Raw genomic sequence first — 17,508 nt, 5'->3', positions numbered from 1 at the left:
GACATGTAGTGCAAAGATAGGAAGAATGACAGAGCAAAAGTTCGGAGCAACTAAACAATCGCCGTCTTACCGCTTTTCTGCTGTATTTAGGTACAGATGGTATTCAGTAAGACCACTTTTAAAAATTTTGGTTCCTTGTATTTTAAATATTGTAGTTTTTCACTAATTCCATTTTTAAATTTAAGCTGTATGAGTAACACTCATTGATATCTGGTTCCAAAAGAGATTTCATTTGAACTTTTCAGAGTAGCAAAATTGGCAAATAAGATAAAACTAGTAGTTTTGCAATTCATTCTGAGTTTGGAATTAAAATTGTAGTTGAGGAATAGAAATGTCTTCACCTTATTGTCCATTATGTAGTTTGTTTCAATTTAACTGGGCTGAATATAGATGCAGGATTGGAGCATAGCTGACTGCGTCAGTCTGGGGGGCGGTGGGTGGAGAACATGGTTGGATTTCTTGGTGGGATGACCTTGGGATGACCTGGGGTTAGACGGCTGTGAAAAACAGTACAGACCAATAGTTGAGTAGAAATATACATTCAGTGGCCACTTCATTAGGTACAAAGTTAATAGTAAAATTTATTATCAGAGTACATACATGTAATCACGTACAACCCTGAGATTCTTTTTTTGCAGGCATACTTAGTAAATCTATAGAACAGTAACTGTAAATGGTAGACAAGCTGCAAATGTAGATAATAAATAGCAATAAATAATGAGCATGAAATAAGATAAAAGTCCTTAAATGAGTATAGTTATCCCTTTTGTTCAAGAGACCGATGGTTGAGGGATAGTAACTGTTCTTGAACCTAGTGGTGCGAGTCCTGACACCTGTACGTTCTACCTGATGGCAGCAGCGAGAAAAGAGCATGGCCTGGGTTTTGAGGATCTTTGATGATGGATGCTGCTTTTCTATGGCAATATTTCACGTAGATATGCTCAATTGTTGGGAGGCTTTTACCTGTGATGTACTGGGCTGAATCCACTAACTTTTGTAGAATTTTCGGCTCAGAGGCATTGGTGTTCACATGCCAGCCTGTAATGCAGCCATTAAGGACACTTTTCACCACACATTTATAGAAATTTCCTAAGATTTTTAATGACAAGCTGAATCTCCACAGACTCCTGAGGAAGTAGGGCACAGGAGTGGAACCCAGTGTGGTCTTCTGCTGTTGTAACCCATCCACTTCAAGGTTCAACATGCTGTGCGTTCAGTGACACTGTTCTCAACACCACTCTTGTAACGTGTGGTTAGTTGAATTATTATCTCCTTTTAGTCAACTTGAACCAGCCTGGTCATTTTCCTCTGACCTCTCATTAACGAGGTGTTTTTGCTCACAGAACTGACGCTCCTTGTTTCTCGAACCATTCTCTATCAACTCTAGAGACTTTTTTTTGGTGAAAATCACAGGACTGGCACCGACAATCATTCTACAGTCAAAGTCACTTAAGATCACATTTCTTGACAGATTAGATATTTGCATTAAAGAGTGAAAATAAAGTGGCCACTAGGTGTACGCCTTTGTCACTGAACTATTTAGATAGTTATAGGAATGTTTAATTTGTTTTATATTTTGCTTGAGCTTATGTTTTTTATGGTTTATTTATTGAGATACAGTGCAGAATAGGCCCTTCCACCTCTTCACGCCACTCCACCTAGCTATCCCCCAATTTAATCTGATTCTAATCATGGGGCAATTTACAGTAACTAATTATTACCAACCAGTACTGCTTGGGATTGTGGGAGGAAACCGGAGCACCCGGGGGGAACCCACGTGGTCACAGGAAAACTCTTTACAGACAGCGGCTTGAATTGAACCTGGATTGTTTGTACTGTAAAACATTGTGCTACCAAAATGTTCTTAGTGGCATGATTTTGAATTATACATTAATATCTTCCTCTATCCTTAACACTCACAAATTTGTTATAGAGAGTGATATGTACTGAGAGTGAAAAACTACAAATATTTATTTAATCAATTATTCCAGTCAGTTTTAAAATTCTACCTCATTATCCATTATTATTGGTTTGGTATATAATTGTCCTATGTTTTGTTTCAGCAGATGATGATGGCTGTGAATCCGGTGATGGAGGTGTAAGTGATATCTTGATGCCAGTGATATTAAATACCTTCTAAAAACAGAATTCTTCCTAGGTGTGATGAGAGCAAATGCTTTTGGTATATTTTAATTATTTTGTTCCTGGTTTGGTTTGCTTTGCGAAATATAGCTGGCTTGTTTCATACGGAAAACATGTTATTCCATTTATATAAGTTTCTGCCATCTTGTGGTAGTGGAGTGAAAGGCAATTCATGGATAACTCCCAGTATTAAACATCCAACATATCAAGCATGCTGAGTGTCCAAGATAGCCGGGTGCCAACTGCATTAGAAGCCCTGGTTGATTTTTAAAGATCATTTAAAAAATGGAAATGGGGGACAAACCAAGTAATCACAGGATATTTGGTGTTGCTTTAGAGACAGGAAAATTATTGGAATTGATTTGGGTATGAACTTTTATTGCTTAATTGATGGAAGAATTAATTCACACAAAAGGTGGTAGGGATGTGAAGCTTTGTCTGAAAAAATAGAGGAAGCAGAAACTATAACCTCACTGGAACATAATTAGGTATGTGTTTGAATACCTCTGACCTTCAGGACTGTGCAATTTGTTGTGGGATTAGGCTGGAGAGCTCCCTTTCTCTTGGACTGACACAGATTGAATAGATATCTGTGTAATGTATTTCCTGTGCTTCCATCGTTTGGTGAACAATAGCGCTTACTTATGATGGCCAGTGTAACCAGTGGACCTGTAGTAGTCATGATCTTGTCTGTGAATGCATCTGTGAAAATAGGATTGATTGTAGAGGTAGTTTTGCTAGCACCACACTCATAATGGGAGAATTCTGAGGAAATGTAGGTTTACCATCTTCACAAGTGTGCGAATAGTTACTTGCAAAGTACACCTTTTCTGGGGTCTGTAGTTGGATATTTACAAGTGTGATGTGTTTTGTGGTTGAGAAGGAAAACTGATATTAATAACAATACAGGTCTGTTTATAAATCAATCCTATTTGAAATGCCAACTAAGTGTCTTTTACTAGTAATGAAAGTCTAAATCATATCCTGCCAGGCATGCTGGTTATACAGAATAGTTTAATGTATATTCCTGAAAGTTATCAACTGATTTTTCACTTCAGCACACTTTCTAATATTGTGTTATTTAAACAGTGGGAGCAGACCAATCACTGTGGAATGCTTTAGTAATGATCTTTTTATTTTAATTCTAGACTGCTGAAGGTAAAGATTCTGCGGACAAGAAACCAAAGCGCTGTAAGATTAATATTTTTATGACATTCTCCCTTCTGATATTCTCAATTATACACCAGATTTTTCTTCCTTTATTTTACGGTTCATCACTCCATCTGGGGTGAGTACAGCAAAGTAAGAAGAGTTGTGTGTGTTTTTAATTATTGTATGAGAATTGTTGAACAAGTTATTGAAAATCATGACTTGTGGCATTTGATGAACTTGCTTTTGAATGTATTTTGTTATATGTATTATGTATTTGCATTAACTAACCACCAACTGGCAAGTTTTGCAACTAGATTCCAGTGGTGTAAAATAGCGTACATAGAACGTTACAGCTCAGTACAGGCCCTTCAGCATATGATGTTGCTCTAAGATCATTTGAACCCTACCTTATGACAAAGTCTAGCATCTTTTTTTATCATCCATGTGCCTATCAGATTGTTTCTTAAATTCCCCTAATGTATCTGCCTCTAGCACCACCCCTGGCAGGGGTTTTCAGGTACCCAACACCCTGTCTTTCTGCTTTTTTTTTGAAAGAACAAAACGTACTCAGACATTTTACCCCCACACTTCCTTCCAAACACCCCCTAAAATTATGTCCCCTCATAAATTCACAGATTTTTGTGATTGCTCTTGGTTGCAATGTGTGTCAGTGAAACATAAAAAGTGATACATTTGGAAGTGCTTGATTTCGCCAAAAGAACCCTGAGGCAATACTGTATAGACCAATAGACTGTTTTAATCAATCTGTTTAAAAGAAATTCCTGTGGTACTTGAACTGCTGACTCGAGAAAGAAGTTTAAAAAATTAGTCACTTTTTCCTGCTAATTAAGAAATTAGTTTGAGGGGCTTGGGATAGTAATTTTAATGGATAAATTTCAAAATGACTGATGAATGAGTTGTATAGTGAATGAGCAGTATATTACCATCAGTTGAAACCTGAGTGTTTTAATTGCAGCAAGAACCCTCTAACAGGGTGGAAATGTCAGTCTGGGTTTTTATTCTGGTCATTATGCACATCTGTGTATGTTTTTTTCCGGTGGTTGTGTAGTTTGTAGTTTTATGTAAAATTGACCACTTCTCTAACTGAACTCTTATTCAGGAGCAGAAAGAATTGACAAGTAGAAAACGATGATTGCGGCTAATGTTTTAATTATGGATCTAAAGAATTTTCTGATGGGACTGTCAAAGTACATCATAGAGGAGCTATGTGTTTACTCACTTAAGTTTTTATGGTTTGTTTTAATTAGTTCCCACAATGCAAGAAAAGAAGAAGGCAAACAAACTAAAGAAAAATCGAGGTCGTCATACAGAAAGGTGATTATCATTAATATAGCAATAAATTCCTCAACTCTTAATTGTTCAGCCTGTCAGGTTTTTAACCCTGCATTTTTTGTGTTGTAGGATAATGTATGGTTGCTCTATTTGTAAATTTCGCACCTTTGAAGATGAGGAGGTTACTGCTCACATGGACAGTAAATATCATAGCGAAACTTTCAAATTCATCGCTTCCAAGCTTGACAAGCAAACTGCTGACTTTTTACATGTATGTATTCTTGTGGTTCTTGTTTTAGTATAATGTAATTACTTATATCAATGTGGTATCCAGGTATTTTTAGTTACATGTGTGTATGAATAGTCAATGAATAAATGTAAATGGTGAATGTGTATCTTACAACCTTATAATGTTTGAAACGTCCAATAGCAATATCCCATATTGAATATGCTTAATGTTTTGATCTGTTTTAGGAATATATTTTAAACAAGATTCAGAAGACACAGAAGCGTCGGGAGCAAATTGGAGATAAAACAATTTTGAAGAAGCAGCTTATGCAGCAGCAAGACCTGCTACAAGGTAATTTGGACTATGCTTTGTAACTAACGTAGCTAGCTCCACCAAAATGTGGGTTAGTTTTAATGCATTACTGGAATGAATGGGACATCTTGTATAATTTTCATACAGCAGAACAGCACTAGTTGGACTAATCTTGGATTTTGGGCCTCAGCTTGTAAACTGGCTGTAGAGTGTTTTTCTTGTCAGGAAAAGGAAAGAAATTGGTTATTTCCTTATTTGAGCCACTTATCTCTTATTGCCTACTGTCTCTGGAGTTTCTTCACAAATTACTCTTGGATTGGGGAATTCTTGAAATCAGAATGTTTCTTTTGTAGAACAACTGCTGTGGCTTTTTAGCTGTATCTAATAATTTGTAATTGCATTATAGATGTTGGCTTGGACCATTTCATGAAGAAGGTAGAGGCAGCACACTGTGTGGCCTGTGATCTGTTTATACCGATGCAGAATGCTCTCCTTATGCGTCACCTGAAAACTATTGATCATGGCTGGAATCGTAAGGTAAGTGCTTTGTGGTACGAGAAGGAGATGCAGTTGCAGTCACGAATATAAATAGTAACTTGCTTTTGTGATGACACTCATGGTTCTTTCATTTAGTGTGAATCTGGAATTACATTTCTAGGTTTTTCATGAATTGTGGTAGTGTTAGCCATTTTGTTGGTGGAAATTATTACCTATCCAAGGGTCCATTGCTTTGATAATTAAATACCTTCACTACAATGATTATATTTGTAATGATGTTAGTGACTTTAGGAGAGTAACCAAATCTAGTACTCATTTGGGGTGGAAATTCTCTGTGTATGGAAGAAATGCCTTTTGATTATGAGCATAAGAGATCCTACAATTGCAGGACATTATGAGCAACACATAAAATGCTACAGGAATTCAGCAACTCAGGGAGCATCTGTAGAGGAAAAATGTTACAGGCCAAGACCCTTCATTTGGACTGGAAAGGAAAGGGGAGTCATTAAGAGCATTGTTTCTCCCCCTCCCCTCTTGATTTCCACTGAATTTTTCTGGATTCAAATAAGACAAAATGAGAAGAATGCATGAATGTGGGGAAAGGAAACAGTAAATTTTAGTTGTGATTTTCTCACTAGAAATTAACTTTATGTGTCAGTTGGATGAGAATTAGGAGCAAGAAGAGGTAAATTGACCATTGATGTTTTGCAAATTTTGGCCTTTTGCAACCTATTTCAGCTTTGGGTTCCTGTATAACCTCACCCTTTTCAAGAAACCTGTGCCTTCAAAATCTGTTTTTTTTCTGTCCTTTGAGAGTACATGGGTTTAATCCTAACAACAAATTACACTTGTTTTGAATAGTACTTAGTTTCCTGAAGTAACTACTGCTTGAGGGATTTATTTGTTCAATGCACAAAAATAGTTATATTGTTAGTGTGACGCCGGAAGTGAATGGTAAGTCTAATGTAATCATCCTCTCGTATAGCTTGTACCTTGAAGTTTATTATCTTGTTCCTGTTAATTTAGTGCTGTATGTGTAGGTCTTGTACCTCATTGCTTTGCTGCGTGTACCGATTTTCATGGAGCCTGATTTTAGTAAAGTTCTTTAAGTAGTTTGGTATCAGCTAGTCTCTCCCTTATCTAGGTCAATATTCTAAACTGGTTTTCAATGGTCTTTTATCTAAAGAAAATCTATTATAATTTCATGTGTGGATACTGCCTTGAATTTGATGTCTGAAAATAAGCATGTTTATCTGTAGAGATTCTGTTTTTCTTAAACAGAATCAAGAACTTTAAAAGTCTCACCTGTGGTTGGTTAGGAAAATATATTGTCCAGCATCTCCAAGGCTAAGTTTCATAAATGTTTATTTTGTTAGATGTTTTCAGATAGTTCTGGGATGTTCTTTATTCTAAAATGTTTGCAGAAATGGAATCCTTGCACCTAGTAAATACAAGACTTAAAATAATCTAAATGCAAAAAGAAAGATTTGTCTGTTTTAAGCTTATCTTTAACTGTCCTTTGTTTCCTCACAAGATAATGTTGGAGAAAGCCAAGAAGGCCAGCCTTGTTGTCGCTAGGAGTATCCTGAAAAACCGCCACATTGCAGCAATGCTGGAGAAATACAAAAAGGTACAGCAATGGCCCAGAGTAAATTTTTTTCTCCTGATACTGACTCTGCATGTTGTTTGAGATAATCATGTATAGATACACGCACTGTTAGGAGCTGGTTCTGTTGATCCTATGGCAAACTTGGAAAAAAATAAGATGAAACTTTTCAAGCCTGCTCTGTAATTCAGTATGATCATGGCTGAACTTTGTTAGTTTTAACTCTACTCAGAATCCACAATTCCTTATCATTCTTTTATCTGTGTCATCGCCCTTGCCAGAGAATTCCAGTGGTTCACTACCTTCTGCAAGGAAAAGTTTCTTAACCAGTGGCCCCTTGCAACTGTGTTCCTGAGTTGATGACTCTCTCAACTAGTGAAACATCTCAAGATCTGTCTTATCAAGCTGCCCAAGGATCTTGCATGTTTGAATAGTGGCACCTCAAACTGCCCAGCTTCTCGGAATTGGCTTGGTCAGTCTCTTTTGGACTCCTTCCAATGACCTTTTAGGGAAAGAAACCAAAGCTTTTGAGATATGGCCTGACCAATACCATAGAACATTACAGCACAGAAACAGGCCTTTTGGCCCTTCTTAGCTGTGCAGAACCATTTTTCTGCCTAGTCCCACTGACCTGCACCTGGACCATATCCCTCCATACCCCTCTCATCTATGTACCTGTCCAAGTTTTTCTTAAATGTTAATAGTGAGCCTGCATTTACCACTTCATCTGGCAGCTCATTCCACATGCCTACCACTCTCTGTGTGAAGTCCCCCCTAATGTTCCCTTTAAACTTTTCCCCCTTCACCCATGTCCCCTAGTTTTTTCTCCCTCATCCTCAGTGGAAAAAGCCAGCTTGTATTCACTCTCATAATTTTATATAGCTCAATCAAATCTCCCCTCATTCTTCTACGCTCTAGGGAATAAAGTCCTAACCTATTCAACCTTTCTCTGTAACTCAGTTTCTCAAGTCCCAGCAACATCCTTATAAACCTTCTCTGCACTCTTTCAACCTTATTAATATCCTTCCTGTAATTTGGTGACCAAAAGTTGTACCCTGTACAACTTCAATAAAAGCATCTATTCTTAAACTTCTAACTCTTTTCTATAAAGGCAGTCGTGCTGTTTGCCACCTTAACTATTTGTTGCACCTGTCTTCTAACTTCGTGATTCATGTTCTCAGGACAGCTGAAGGCACCTGAACGTCACTCATTTGCGGTCTCCATTTACAGTATTGTGCAATAGTCTAAGGCACTCTAGATGTTTTAATATACATTTTGTTTTAAATAAATGTCTTTTGTCTTCTACATGTGTCAATAGAAAAGAGCAAATTTTAATTTCCAAACATTCATTTTCTGAAATTTTCTGAAATGTTAGAGAATTTTTAAATATTTCTATGAAAGTGTAGCATATTAAGTAATACACCATTTTTCAAACAAAAAGCCTTAATTACTTTGTGGGCCTGTAGCCCAGTACATGATTAAACAAAGATAGCAAACAGGTGCTAATGATTAATTACATAATGAGTTGAATGGAGTAAACTAATTAACTGAAACAGAACATGGTGTAGAATTAAACTGGGGGAAGGACAACCAAATTAAAAGTTGAAAGTGTGGCAGATAATCAGTTCTTACATTATGGAAAGATTGAGCATAGCAAGAAGACACAAAGGTGGTCATTCTGCATCAGTAAGGTCTCCCAAGCAGAAGTTTAGCAGCAGACAAGTTTCAAGATGAGCTGTGCAAACTCTTCTAAGAAGCACTAAGATGGCATGGTTGGGGACCAGAAATGGAGCAGTCAGCCATGGAAACTGAGTGCAGCAGACAAGAGATGCAAGAAAAAAATTGTGAACCATTTGCAATTACCTGTTTTTCTACATTAATTACTCATAAAATGTGGTCTGATCTTCATCTAAGTCACAGTAATAGACAGACACAATCTGCCTAAACTAATAACACAACTAATTGTACTTTTCATTTCTGTATTGGAACACATTGTTCCAACTGTTCACAGACCAAGCTGGAAAACGTATGTGAGCCCTTGTATTTAATAACTGGTAGAACCTCCTTTAGCAACAATAACCTCTGCCAAATATTTCCTGTGTGTGGGGCATGGCCAAGTGGTTAAGGTGTTGGACTAATGATCTGAAGGTCGTGATTTTGAGCCCTAGCCCAGGCAGCGTGTTGTGTCCTTGAGTAAGGCACTTAACCACATTGCTCCAGTCCACCCAGCTGAAAATGGCTCTGGCAAAATGCTGGGGGTTAACCTCATGATAGACTGGTGTCCTATCCGGGGGTGGGGTGGGAGGTCTTGTACTCTCAGTCGCTTCACGTCACGGAAGCCGGCATAAGCACTGGCCTGATGAGTTGAAACTTGTACAATGGCAGGGTGGAATTTTAGACCATTCCTCCATACAATACTGTTTCAGTTCATCAGTATTTCTGGGATAACTTGCATGAAAAGCACTCTTCAGGTCATGCCACTGCATCTCAATTGGGTTAAGGTATGTACTCTGACTTGGCCATTCCAAAACACAAATGTTCTTAAACCATTCTGTTGTCTTTCGGATTATTTTCTTGCATCTTCCATCTTCTATTAAGCTTCAGGTGATGGACCACTACTTTTGACATTCTCCTGTAAAATGTCAATACAATTTTGAATTCATTGTTTCTTCAGCGATTGAGAGCTGTCCAGGCCCTGAGGCAATAAAACAGCTCCTTCCACCATGCTTCACAGTTGAGTGAGATTTGGTGTTAGTGTGCAGTGCTGTTTTTCCTCCAAACAGAGAAGTGTGCATTTCTGCCAGAAAGTTCAATTTTTGTCTCATCTGTCCACAGAACATTGTCCCAGAATCATTGTAGAACATCCAGGTAGTCTTTTGCAAACTTGAGACAGGCAGCAATTTTTTTTTTTTTTTTTTGGAGAGTAGTGGTTTCCTCCCTGGTGTTTCTTATAGTGGACGTGTGAACAGAGACTTTAGCAAGTTCTGGAGATTTCTGCAAGCCTTTTGCTGTTACCCTCGGGTTTTTCACTTCCTTCAGCATTGCACGTTGTGCTCTTGGTGTGATCTTTGCAGGGTACCCACTCCTTGTCAGAGTTGGAACAACAATGAATTTCCTCCATTTGTAAAATATTTCTCTTAATGTGATGGACACTCAGGTCTTTTAAAATGCTTTTGTAGCCTTTTCCAGCTTCATGCAGCTCTACAATTCTTTTAAGGTCCTCTGAAAGTTGTATTGATCGGGGCATGGTGCATATAAACAGAGTTTTCTTGAGAAGAGCAGGCTCTGCCAGTAACCTAGCTTTGTGTGTCCCTCTTTATAGGGCAGGGCAGAGGTCCTCTACAACCCACACCTCCAATCTCATCTCATTGACTGGAACACCTGACTCCAAATAGCCTTTGTTGAAGGCACTACCTGAGTTTCACATACTTTTTTTGAATCTAAATTGTGATTGTTTAAATGTGGTACTCAGTATTGATGCGAAGTCCAATTATGCATAATTAGTTTAGGCATATAGTGTGTATCTGTTATAGTGGCTTAGATGAAGATCAGACCAGGTTTTGAGTAATTAATGCAGAAAACTAGATAATTGCAAAGGGTTCTTGCATTTGTACCAGACTGATTGACCCTTCTAAATTGGGAGAAGTCCAGCACTGCTGTCAGCTCAGAACTCTTAGAAACCACTGGAACCCAGGTACACACCTCTGTAGTCCAGAGAAATCTTGTCAGAAGGGGTCTTCATGGAAGAGTTGCTGCCAAAAAAACCATTCCTCCAAAGTGGAAACAAAGCCAAGAGACCCACCTACACACATAAACACAAGGACTCGGGTGTTGAAAAATGGCAGCAAGTGCTATGGACTGATGAGTGAAAATTTGAAATTTTTGGCTCAAACAAGAGGCTGTTTGTAGAAGTGCTGGAGAGTGCTACATGGATGAGTGTCTGCGGTCAACAGTGGAGCATGGCAGGGTTCACTGCAGGTTTGGGGCTGTATTTCTACAAATGAAGTTCAGATTTAATGGAATGCTCACTGCTGAGAATGACAGGCAGATTATCATCCACCACACAATACCATCAGGGAGGCATTTGATCAGTGCCGGTTTCATTCTGCAGAAGACAATGACCCCCAAACACACGTCCAAGGTCATAAAGAACTATCTTCAGCAAAAAGACCAAGGAGTTATGCAACAGATGGTGAGGCCTCCATAGAGCCCTGATCTCAACATCATCGAGGCTGTCTGGGTTTACCTGCAGAGGCAGAAGCAAGTGAGATAGTCAAAATCTGCAGGAGATGCTTGGAACAACTGATTTACAGCTGATATTTTTTTTACGGAAATTGTACGACACTGTACCCAAGAGAATTGATGCTGTTCTAAATGCAAAGGGTGGTCACACCAAATATTGGTTTGATTTAGTTTTACTGTTTACTGCTCTTAATAGTAAATTTGTTGATATTTAGAAACTTTTCATTATTTTTGGAAGTATCTTTGTTTTATGGATTTTTTTGGTATGTATCTTTGCACAGTACTGTAGTAATGTGCCTTTTGATTCTTCTTACCTTGCACTTACCCATATTAAACTCCATTTGCTGGATTTTGTCCAGTCACTTAATCTAAATACATCCTATTACAGTATCCCCATCTCAGCATGCCCTTCTACTTATTTTCTCATCATTGGCAACTTGAAAAGTTTGCATTTTTATCATCTTCTTCCAGGTCATTAATGTAAAAAAACACAAGGGTGAAGAACCAATCTGACTCACTTATTCCAATTGTTTTCTCTGTGAGAGCACGTTTCTATCCATGCTAATACTTCCTATACTTTGGGCTCTTAATTTATGTACCAGCCTTTTACATACCATTTTGTCAAAAGTCTTTTGGAAATTTAAATACACTATATATCCAGGTTCTCCTCTCAAATCTCCCTGTTACATCAGTAATTTGTTCAGAGTTGTCACAAATGTAACTTAGCTTTCAGAAAACCATGTTGACTAGGTTTGGTTATATTCAACTTTACTAAATTAATAGCTGCTTCTTTGATTATTGACTCTGGCATTTACCAGCAATAGATGTTCAACTCACTGACCCACAGTGCCCTGTGTTTTGTCTTTTTTGAACAAGGGAGTCAAATTGTTTGTTTTCCAATCCTTTGGTGCCCTCTTAGAATTTATTGGGTTTGGAAAACTTTGAAAAAATGTGTCCACTGGCTTTGTAGCCACTTCTTTTAAAACCCTGGGCTCTAAATGTGATTGGGAGCTTTATTGTTACTTGATATTAGCGTGTATTATCATAGGGATAATAGTACTGTCTTAAAGGTGAAGACCTGCAAAAAAAATCCACAAAATGCTGGAGGAACTCAGCAGGCTAGGCATTGACTAAAGAAAAAAGTATTGTTGACATTTCAGGCTGAAATCCTTCGACAGGACTTGGAAAAAAAATGCTGAGGAGTGGATTTAAAAGGTCTCTCTGGTGTTCCTCCCCTCATTCTTCCACGGCTTTCTGTCTCTTTTACCTATCAACCTCCAAGCTCTTTTCTCCATCCCTCCCCCTTCGGGTTTCACCCATCACCTTGTGTGTCTGTCTCCCCTCCCCCACCTTTAAAATCTATTCCTCAGCCTTTTTTCCCAATCCTTCCAAAGGGTTGTGGCCTGAAACATCTGGCCTGCTGAGTTCCTCCAGCATTTTGTGTGTGTTGCTTAGATTTCCAGCATCTACAGGTTTTCTCATTTGTTAAAAAAATATATGCCATTGTTTCTTATTCTTTAGAGATACCACACTTACTGTAGCTGCCAGCTCCGTCTGTATATCCATAGAAAGTCTTAGTTTGTTTTAATGTTACATGTAAGCTTTCTCTTAAAATTATGCAAGCTTCATCTCTTAGAAACTGAATCCTTAAAAACTTCCCAGACTTGTGATCTACTTAAGTCCATTGCCACTTTGTCTAATTTGACATTATTCTTGACTTCCTATTTAACCACAGATTGTGCCTGTTTTCCCTGGAACCCATCTCTTTGGGATATACTGAATGTTAGGAATCATTGATTTGAACATCTGCCACTATTGATCAATTGACTTGATTCTTTTCCCAAACCACTGTGGACAGCTCCACCTTCATGCTTTTATAACTGCCCTTATTTAACTCTGTGGTTTTGGTCATATGGTGTTTGATCTTAAACTAAATCTGGAATCTATCGTATTATGGTTCCCATCTCCTAGGGCAGTTTTAACCACAAGATCTTTCATTAATCTTTCTTTATTACTCATGACCTAAATCAGCCTGTTGCTGTTGGGTTTTAGTATGTGTAGTTCTGAAAGGTGATCCCTGACAAATTCTGCAAATTCTTCTATGGACTATTGCCGGTTTGGTTTGCTAAGTAATACCGTATAGATCATACATGCCCTGGGTATTTCTCCATTTATGTTCAGCTGAGTTATTGGGAATCCATCCCTACCCATGCTATTCATGATTTCAACCCAAATGAGTTGAAATTACTATATACTACTTCTCATCACAACTCAACACTTAATTAAGGTATCAGAACAACAGCTGTGTTCTATCCTAGATCATTGTGAGATTTGGAACAATGAGCATCCATTCTAGGTCACCTGCCATCACATCTCCATTACAACTATTAAATGGTGCTTGTACATTGCTTTCTATGTCATTTAGCTTACTGAAAATGCTACTTGCTAAAGATTAAGAATAGTGAATTTTGATTTTACTTTACCAACTCTGTATCTGCTCTCTGCTGCGTAATTTTATTTGTAGTTTTTCTTCCACACTTGTTATTTTACTGATTCCTATTCTGTGCCATTGCTTTCTCATTTCTTTATTTATTAAGCATTGGATTTGCCAGGATTGAGATGAAGTTGATCCCAGTGGAGCAGCTCTCTCCTTCCTGGTGCCATTGTTCCATAAATCTGGTCCCATTTCTGCAGCAAACTTCAAGATCTTTTTGCTTTACAGCTGGGGGTGTGTTTGATTTGGTATCATCAGTTCCATTTCAGTTTGAACACACAAGTCTTCATAGGTATTGACAGCCAATTGGTGCCAGAAATATGGGTTGAAAAGTGAAAGTCTATAAAATAGAATTTATGTTCTCTTGAAGAGAGTAGGTTTACTTAAGTTCATTAGGCTTAACATTTTGAACAGTATAGGCCCTTTATCCCGTGTTCTGTTTCGGGTTTTATACTTCTATCAGGATCTTAAGTTTGTTTGGTTTGTTTAAACTTGACCGAAAGAATAAGGAATGCAAAGGAAGTCTTGAGTAAATTCCACTTTTTGTTTATGATTGGATAGTTGTGTTTATTAGGGGAATCTGATGTCTGAGTTTAATCTATATATTTTTTTTTGGAAATTGGTCAGTGTTTTTAATAAGTGGAAGTGTGTACGTTTTGGGGTTTGGGATTTTGTGATCTGGTCTCACTGGAGTATTGAATATATGGCTATTTTGATTCCATGGGGAATGATATTTTTGGGGAAATGCTATTCTAATTAAACATTCTCCTTTTGCAGGGTGAGAACCCCTTCACTGATGACCCAGACAAAGATGAGGAAGATGCTGCTGATGAGTCTGCTGAATGCGATACCTTGAAAGATCCTTCCATGGATGTTGAGGGCAAAGAAGGGGAGAATGAAGAGGCAGAGGATGATGCAGTTAGAATAAAGGAGGATATGGAAGATCCCTGTGATGAAAATGTTGGGGAGATGGTGGGAGAGGAGTCTGAAGGAGTGGAAGGGGCTGGGGAGGGAGCTCTGGATTGGGGTTTGGGGGAGGAATCCGCACTAGGCATTGATAAGGTGGAGACGGGTGAAACGGGCGGGGAAGGGGCTGGATGGCAGACAGAAATGGAAGGCACCAGGGGAGAGGCTGAGGCAGTGGAAGGGGTTGAGGGAGAGACTGTACAGGCAGAGGAAGACACAGTGGGAGAAGCAGACGGTGGTGCAGAAGAGGAGGAGGAGGAATTGACAGCTGAAGAAGAAGATGAGATGTTGAAGGGAGAAGAGGAGCAATTGGAATAAATTTTAGGTTGATTTCTGCAGACATGCAGATACAATTCTATCCCATACCAGCTATTGAGGTTTATACTAGTTTAAGAATTCGTGTTTTTAACTTGCCAGTAGATTTGTGTTCACTTGCTGTATTGCAGTTTCATCCCACACAGCTGATACAAAGTCTAGTTTTCTCTCACATCTGATGTGATTTTTTAAAAATAAACTTGGTTTATGTAATGTATTTAATATGGTATTCAATTGACCCTAACTTTTCTTTGAGGACTGGCATGAAATTTGTTTGCAGTAATCCAAGCTTAAGTGATCTGTAATTTGTAAGATCTGGCTGTCTTGATTACAAGCTACGCAACTAAGAATTATTTCCATTTGGTCCATTAGAACAGTTGCAGCGCTAAGATGCTGGTTTAAAAATTTCTCATTTGGTTTGTGTACAGATGAGTTGTAAATATGCAGCAGAATTTGGGTAACTGGATTATTTTGTTGTATTAATTAGCTTCCGCATGAAGGGTGGTAAATGAGCACTTTGAGCATGTTGCTTTGTTTTAGATCTGTAAATGCAAATATGATTATTGTGAAATTCATCTGGACTGCTTTGGGACTATGCTGCATTCCTGCAGAGTGTGGACTTCCCTGTGAAGTTCAAATGATATTCAACATGAAAACAGTAAACTTTCTTGGTGAGTCTGATAAGCCTGACTTGACTTTATTGCATTTGCACCTCCTGTTTTCAAACCAAATGCAGATCTATTTACCAATGAACTGTAGTGCTAGGTGATTCAAGTACACTTCAGTATTGAATAAATTTAAATCAAAACCAGAGATGGCATAGCTCAATAGGAATGTGTAGTTTAGCATTGCGTAATTTGCAGAAAGTAGATCCATTTCTTCTCCCCCTCACCTTCCCTTTGCTTTTCTATGCTGTAGCTTTATTTAGGCTATTTAAATGTACTTTGTTTTCAATTTTATACAGAACTGTATATGTTTGTAGAACTGTCAATTAAAACTTCCAATGCATCCTCAGTGTCTTGGTTCTTAAATACCACCTTGTCCTAATTACTGATAATGGTATCTATTGGACCATTGCATGAGTGAGATTTTACTGGGAATTTGCCCTTGACAGCCAAGATAAACCTGTTTATCTTTTCCCTCCATTTGCAATTGTCATTTCAATGTCTTGAGAGTATCTTGTGGTAATGATAATGGAGGAATACTTGTATCGAACAAAGACTTGGCTCATTGATTTTGAGGAATATCTAGTGGGAATTAAGAGGCGCATTGGTAACATGGAAAAGTGAAAGCCATTTAGGAGTGCAATGGAAGTTCTACCACGAGGATAAATGTGATCATAGCTTTGCGTCAGAAGGTCACCAATTCAGCCTTGTATGTAGGCAAAATTACTATGGCAAAAAAAATTACAGCATCTCCTTTCAGGGCAGCAAGGAATCTCTAAGAGACTTTGAGCATATTACTTATATGAAATTTAAACACTAAATTACTTTAAATATCTTTAGTTTAATGTTTTTCAATCTTCACTTGCAGTAAACTGGAACCATTAGGAAAGCAGTTGCTAATTCTTCAGGGGTAAGGTTAGAGACTGCAGCATGGCTTGAATGTTGTTTTGAATGAAGATGGTGGTTTTAGTTGAAGTTAACCTGTGTTGTGCACAGTAATATAAACTGCCAATAAAAAGTACTTCTTTGCAAATTTTCCCTTAGGATACTGTGCACAGGTGTGAACATATTAAATTTACCAATATATAAACAGTTTTAATTTTCATACATTTTGTTTATTTGGAGTAAATGATACACAACCTTCAGTAACGTACAGCAGTAACAGTTTATAGCTCTGAGGCACCAGCTTCCAGTTTGGTTTATTTAACCTTCAACAGTTTAAGAACACAAGTTAGTGTGGAAAGTTGAGTTAAAATGTGTTGTACACATCTTCCTTGGAAGCTTTACCATATACTAAATTTATAAATGACTCAATTACAAATCAGTAAATACAGCCCTATACAGCTGTGTGCGCAATCAAGTTTACATATTTAAAAAAAATTATAAAATGCAGTGTCTACCTAATTACAAATGTGTTCCACTGACCCCAGCAACAGAACCTGAACAGTGCAGGAAAGGAATAAGCAGCAGTAGAGACTAAAGACTACATTTTAAAAAAATGTGTGTCAAACCTGAGCACAAATTCTTCACTGTAGCTATTGAACCATGGTTTTGGATAGTGCTTTAAAACCATGAACAACAGTTTTTATTAGAT

The 17,508-nt window shown here is 37.9% G+C and overlaps 1 protein-coding gene across 2 annotated transcripts in view; it reads left to right on the top strand.

The window, feature by feature from the left end:
• The window catches only part of LOC132406389 (A-kinase anchor protein 8-like), a 50,103-nt gene extending 33,846 nt beyond the window's left edge, over nucleotides 1-16,257 (top strand). Inside the window, exons 6-13 of one of the 2 annotated variants that reach the window (XM_059991996.1) lie at nucleotides 2,067-2,098; nucleotides 3,291-3,333; nucleotides 4,563-4,629; nucleotides 4,717-4,858; nucleotides 5,062-5,167; nucleotides 5,535-5,665; nucleotides 7,161-7,256; nucleotides 14,746-16,257. In XM_059991996.1, coding sequence (XP_059847979.1) covers nucleotides 2,067-2,098; nucleotides 3,291-3,333; nucleotides 4,563-4,629; nucleotides 4,717-4,858; nucleotides 5,062-5,167; nucleotides 5,535-5,665; nucleotides 7,161-7,256; nucleotides 14,746-15,252 — 1,124 coding nt within the window. In that variant the 3' untranslated portion in view covers nucleotides 15,253-16,257. Of the gene's footprint in view, nucleotides 1-2,063; nucleotides 2,099-3,290; nucleotides 3,334-4,562; nucleotides 4,630-4,716; nucleotides 4,859-5,061; nucleotides 5,168-5,534; nucleotides 5,666-7,160; nucleotides 7,257-14,745 lie in introns of both variants that reach the window. The other variant, XM_059991995.1, reaches the window with a different exon arrangement.
• The last annotated feature ends 1,251 nt before the right edge of the window (nucleotides 16,258-17,508 follow it).

This window comes from Hypanus sabinus, chromosome 16, assembly GCF_030144855.1.
Source record: "Hypanus sabinus isolate sHypSab1 chromosome 16, sHypSab1.hap1, whole genome shotgun sequence".
In the NCBI taxonomy this organism is placed as follows: Eukaryota; Metazoa; Chordata; class Chondrichthyes; order Myliobatiformes; family Dasyatidae; genus Hypanus; species Hypanus sabinus.
This window is presented reverse-complemented; position numbering and strand designations above follow the sequence as displayed.